Raw genomic sequence first — 5294 nt, forward strand, 5'->3', positions numbered from 1 at the left:
CTCAGACCTCCTCGGGGCACTCTGGAGGGCCACAGGGCCTGCGGGGCCCCTTTCACGGGTTGTGGAAGCCCCCCATCACCAGCTTGTGTCACGGGGACTTGTCACAGCCCGGGGCAGTGGGCGCCCAAACCCTTCAGAGGCCGGAGCCACCACGCCGAGGGGGAGCTCCTCCCGTTACTGCCAGGCTCCCCCGGGCAGCGGGGCAGAGCTCTGTGCGACTTTTTATATTATTTATTAGCTTTATTGTGACAAAACGCCGTGTTTTGGGGATATTTCTGTCAGTGCGGGCCAAGACCGCAGCCACCACTCCTCCGTTACTGCCAGGCTCCCCGGGCAGCGGGGCAGAGCTCTGTGCGACTTTTTATTATTATTTATTAGCTTTATTGTGACAAAACGCCGTGTTTGGGGATATTTCTGTCAGTGCGGGCCAAGGCCGCAGCCACCACTCCTCCCATTACTGCCAGGCTCCCCCGGGCAGCGGGGCAGAGCTCTGTGCGACTTTTTATTATTATTTATTAGCTTTATTGTGACAAAACGCCATGTTTTGGGGATATTTCTGTCAGTGCGGGCCAAGACCGCAGCCACCACTCCTCCCGTTACTGCCAGGCTCCCCCGGGCAGCGGGGCAGAGCTCTGTGCGACTTTTTATTATTATTTATTAGCTTTATTGTGACAAAACGCCGTGTTTTGGGGATATTTCTGTCAGTGCGGGCCAAGACCGCAGCCACCACTCCTCCCGTTACTGCCAGGCCCCCGGGCAGCGGGACAGAGCTCTGTGCGACTTTCTATTATATTTATTAGCTTATTGTGACAGAACGCGGTGTTTGGGGATATTGCTGTCAGCACGGGCCAAGGCCGCAGCCCACCTTTGAAACTCTAACTCTAACCCTTACCCTAAAATGCCCCCACAGAGCTATCCCTAACCCTAACTGGAACCCTTACCCTAAGCCTAACCCTAACCCTAACCCTAAAAGGCCCCCGTGTAGCTGAGGTAACCCTAACCCTAACCCTAAGTAGGACCCCAGAAAACACGTACGCCGTCACTTTCTCCCATTCAAAAGTGCTCCCAACAGAAGCCTTTGGGTACACCCAAACTCCCTTGGGGAGCCTTTACACAACCCCACACAACACGACCGTGCTTTTCATGGCCATGCTATTCCAAATGAAAACTATTCTGAACCGATGGTTTGCTCCACAAACATGCTGTTAGGGCTGGTTTGTTTGTTTGTTTTTTGTTTTGTTTTGTTTTTGAAAACATCCAGAGGCAACAACGTGAGGCTGCAAGAGGAGACGTTCAGGCTGAATATCAGGAAATGTGTCCTTACTTAGAATGTGGTCTGGCTCTGGAACTAGCTCCCGCTGAAAGGTTTCATGGCACAAAGGCTGCCAGAGTTCAAGAAGCGTTTGGACAATGATCTCAGACACATGGTAGAGCTTAGTGATATGGTTTAGTGGAGGACTGTTAGTGTTAGGTCAGAGGTTGGACTCGGTGATCTTGGAGGTCTCTGCCAACCTAGACGATTCTGGATTCTGTGAGTAATGGGTGGTTCTGTGTGGAGCCAGGACTTGGACTTGATGATCGTTGTGGGTCCCTTCCACCTTGGGATATGCTATGATTCTATGATTACAGGACAAAAGAAGGCGATTTATCCGAACACCTAATGGGAACGCCATTCATCCTCACAGCATATGAGGCCTTACATCCCGACACCACGCGACACCACACCTCCACACCATCAATGCCAAACACCCCACAATGGACAGGGCCCACCACCCTTGCCCCCACACCATGTACCCCACCCCAAGCCATACCGCCCAACTCCATATAAGGTCGTGCTGCCCCATATAAGGCATACCGCCCAACTCCATATAAGATCATGCTGCCCATACAAGGCACACACCGCCCAACTCCATATAAGGTCTGCTGCCCCATATAAGGCACACCGCCCAACACCATATAAGGTCATGCTGCCCCATATAAGGCACACCGCCCAACTCCATATAAGGTCATGCTGCCCCATAATCATACCGCCCAACTCCATATAAGGTCGTGCTGCCCCATATAAGGCACACCGCCCAACACCATATAAGGTCATGCTGCCCCATATAAGGCACACCGCCCAACTCCATATAAGGTCATGCTGCCCCATAAGTCATACCGCCCAACTCCATATAAGCGTGCTGCCCCATATAAGGCACACCGCCCAACACCATATAAGGTCATGCTGCCCCATATAAGGCACACCGCCCAACTCCATATAAGGTCATGCTGCCCCGCCCTCCATTGTGAGGTCATGCCCGCCGCAGTATAAATACCACGCGCACGCACCCATGGCCAGTAGCAGACGCTGTCTCCACCCCTGTGCGACTGGGACGGAAGGCAGCAGACGCTACAGGGTCAGGGGCTGCCGCCCCTCGCAGACCCAGCGAAGGTGACCGTCAGTGGCCAACGGCCACAGCAGTCACAGCACAACAAACTCTCTTCTCGTACCCGTGGCCATGGTGCGGGACGTTGCAGGCCGGGGACTGACGGGGCCCAGCCGCCCCGCGCCCCGACGGGGCCCAGCGCAGCTCCCTGGCAAACCTGCGCAGCAGGAGGCGCCAGCAGGAGCTGCAGGCACTGCGGGCCAAACTGGATGGCGAGCGGCTCCACAACCAGGAGCTGCAGCGCCACTTCGCCGCTAAGATTTCCAAGATGAAGGAGGCGGCGGAGAGGGAGCGGCAGCTGATGGTCCAGCAGCTGCAGTGTGAGTGGGAGAAGCAGCAGGCCCTCGACAAACAGCGGCTGCGGGAGCAGCAGCGGCAGCAGCGCGCAGCGGAGACCCGGCTGCTGCTGCGTTGGGAGGAGGCCGAGCTGCAGGCGGCGCAGGAGCTGCTGCAGCAGGAGCGCGACGCTGCCCTGCACCAAGCACGGGAGCTGCAGCGGCAGCTGGCCGACGAGCTGCGAAGGCCCTGCAGGAGCAACAGGGCGGCCCACGCCAAGCTCCAGGATGTCCTCGAGGAGCTGCGCTGGGAGACGCACGGGGACCAGCCCGCCCGCATCCGCTACCTCCAGCGTGAGCTGGAGCTGGAGAAGAAGTTGTTCATCAACTACATCGTGGCGGGCTTCGAGGGAGAGCAAGAGGACAGCCAGGGGACGAAGGGCCGAGAAGACAGAGAAGGGCCCTGGGGCAAGGCGGAGCCAAAGAAACCAACACAGGCTCCGTCCTCCCAGAACACACCTCAGCAGGGAGCCAAGGAAAGCTGCAGCACAGAGCAGGGCAGCAGCCGCCACCCTGTGAAGGACGCTCACGTCCAGGTGAGGAGACAGGCTGAGGAAGCTGGGGGTGTGGAGCCTGGGGAAGAGAAGGCTCCGGGGACCTCAGGGCGGCCTGCCAGTCCCTAAAGGGGGCTACAGGGAAGCTGGGGAGAGACTCTTTGTCAGGGAGTGCAGTGGGGGGATCAGAGTAACGTCTTGAAGCAGAAAAGGGCAGGTTTGGGTCAGGTATAAGGAAGAAATCCTTCCCCAGGAGGGCGGCGAGGCCCCGACGCAGGCTGGGGGTGCCCCATCCCTGGGGGGGCCCAAGGCCAGGCTGGACGGGGCTGGGGGCGGCCCGGGCTGGGGGCAGGGGTGGTGCCCATGGCAGGGGCTGGAACGAGGTGGGCTTTGAGCTCCCTTCCAACCCAACCCTTTCTCTGATTGGGCGCTTGCAGGTGCCAGAGCCTTCCGACGAAGACCTGGTGCTGCCTGGCAGCACGTGCCCATGGATGATGGAGCAGCACACCCGCCTCCAGCGAGCCCTGAGCGACCTGAAGAGGCTACGCCAGGTCCTGGAGGCAAAGAAATGCCTCCTGGGAGAGGGAAGCACCAAGGAACCATGCCAGGAGGTACAGAAGCTCCAGGAAGCCAAAGAAAAACTGGTGGTGCTTACCGAGCGGCTGGAGGAGAAATGCAGATCCCTGCAGGAGACCATCCGCCAGGCCAGCAAGACTCCAGGCCTCTGCCCAGCCAGAGCTCCGCCGAGGCGCCGCCGCCTTGCGAGAGTGCCCCCAGCCCAAGCGAGGAGGTGCTGGTTGCCCAGCTCACGCAGCTGAGCAAGGAGAACAAGAGACTGGAAGAAGAAAATTCTCGCCTCCGAGGGCAGGTGGACGCAGCGATGGAAGTCCAAGCTGAAAGTGCTGACCTGAAGAGGCAGCTACAGCAAGTGGCAAAGGAGCAAAAATCTGCCCTGCAACAGGTCAGCAAGCTTCAGGCCCAACTGCAAGAGGCAGAGCGCCAGCTGAAAGCGCTCAAGCAAATTGCAGACAGAGGGCCACAGCTGGAGAGAGAACACCTGGAGACACAGCTAGCGCTCCAGAAGGAAGAGCAGGAGCTCGAGAGCTTGCGGAGGGCTCAGGCAGAAGGGAAGAGGCAGCACGAGGAAGCCTCGCAAATGTTACGAGCCCAGGTGGCTGAGCTGGAAGATCGGTGCCACCACCAAACTGAACAACTCCAGCTGCTCGCTGAGGAACTGCAGCGGCTGAAAAACGAGCAATCCAGCCCTGCCATTACCCATCTGCCACAGTTACCATCTACCACAGATACCACCCACACAGTCACCTCCAAATCCGAGTCGGCAGAGGACAGCCCAGGGCCCTGCCTTCCTTCAGAGGAGGACGCTGCAGATGAGACCCAAGAAGCAGAACGCAGCAACAGTCCTTCATCCTGCAGGTTCCAGTGGGACAAGGACCACTAAGGATTCGGAAATTCCTAGCTCGGTACAGCTATGACCCTGCTGATAGTCCCAACGAGCATCCGGAGCTAGAGCTTCCCCTCACCGCAGGACAGTTTGTTTATGTCGTTGGGGAGATGGATGAGGATGGCTGGTATATAGGAGAGCGGACGGACGGCAGAAGAGGGTTCGTCCCCTCCAATTTGGTGGAAGAAGTTTTCGATGACCCCGTCTTGATGCCAGTGCCTCCAGAGCTAAGGGATCTCCTTCTGGACACAGATGATGAGGAGAGTTCCACCGACAGCTGCAGCAGCAGTGAGGAAGCCGGGGATGATCTGGACAAAGAAATCTGTCCCGGTGTGCTGGCTGAAGAGGCCCTTACAGAAGACTTCCTGGAGGAGCTGTGTGATGGGCCAAAAGAGGAAGAAGAAACCTCCAGCACAGGAAACAGTTATTCCAGCTACCCTTTCTGTCTGTCACTCGATTTGGAGGAGGAGGAGAAAGAAGATCAGGGTGGGGGTGCCGAGGGCTTCAAAAATCAATAAAGTGTGGCTAATGATGAGCCTGGCCTAGGTGATTCTTCTCCAGAATGTTTATAGAAATG

At 57.6% G+C, this 5294-nt stretch overlaps 1 protein-coding gene across 1 annotated transcript; it reads left to right on the forward strand.

Annotated features, from left to right (window-relative positions):
• Nucleotides 1–2320: 2320 nt before the first annotated feature.
• LOC121060770 (RIMS-binding protein 3-like) lies at nucleotides 2321–4083 on the forward strand. The gene is made up of 2 exons (XM_040538861.1): nucleotides 2321–3297; nucleotides 3693–4083. The coding sequence occupies exons 1-2, from the start codon at nucleotides 2695–2697 to the stop codon at nucleotides 4071–4073; spliced, it is 984 nt and encodes a 327-aa protein (XP_040394795.1). The 5' UTR covers nucleotides 2321–2694; the 3' UTR covers nucleotides 4074–4083.
• Nucleotides 4084–5294: the final 1211 nt, after the last annotated feature.

The sequence above is a fragment of the Cygnus olor genome, chromosome 28 (genome assembly GCF_009769625.2).
Source record: "Cygnus olor isolate bCygOlo1 chromosome 28, bCygOlo1.pri.v2, whole genome shotgun sequence".
Lineage (NCBI taxonomy): Eukaryota > Metazoa > Chordata > Aves > Anseriformes > Anatidae > Cygnus > Cygnus olor.

Bases quoted from the DNA above. Each gene is read 5' to 3' on its own strand.
- LOC121060770 (XM_040538861.1), top strand. From the start codon at position 2,695: ATGAAGGAGGCGGCGGAGAGGGAGCGGCAGCTGATGGTCCAGCAGCTG. The intron at 3,298-3,692 runs GTGAGGAGACAG...GGGCGCTTGCAG, and splicing joins TGAAGGACGCTCACGTCCAG to GTGCCAGAGCCTTCCGACGA.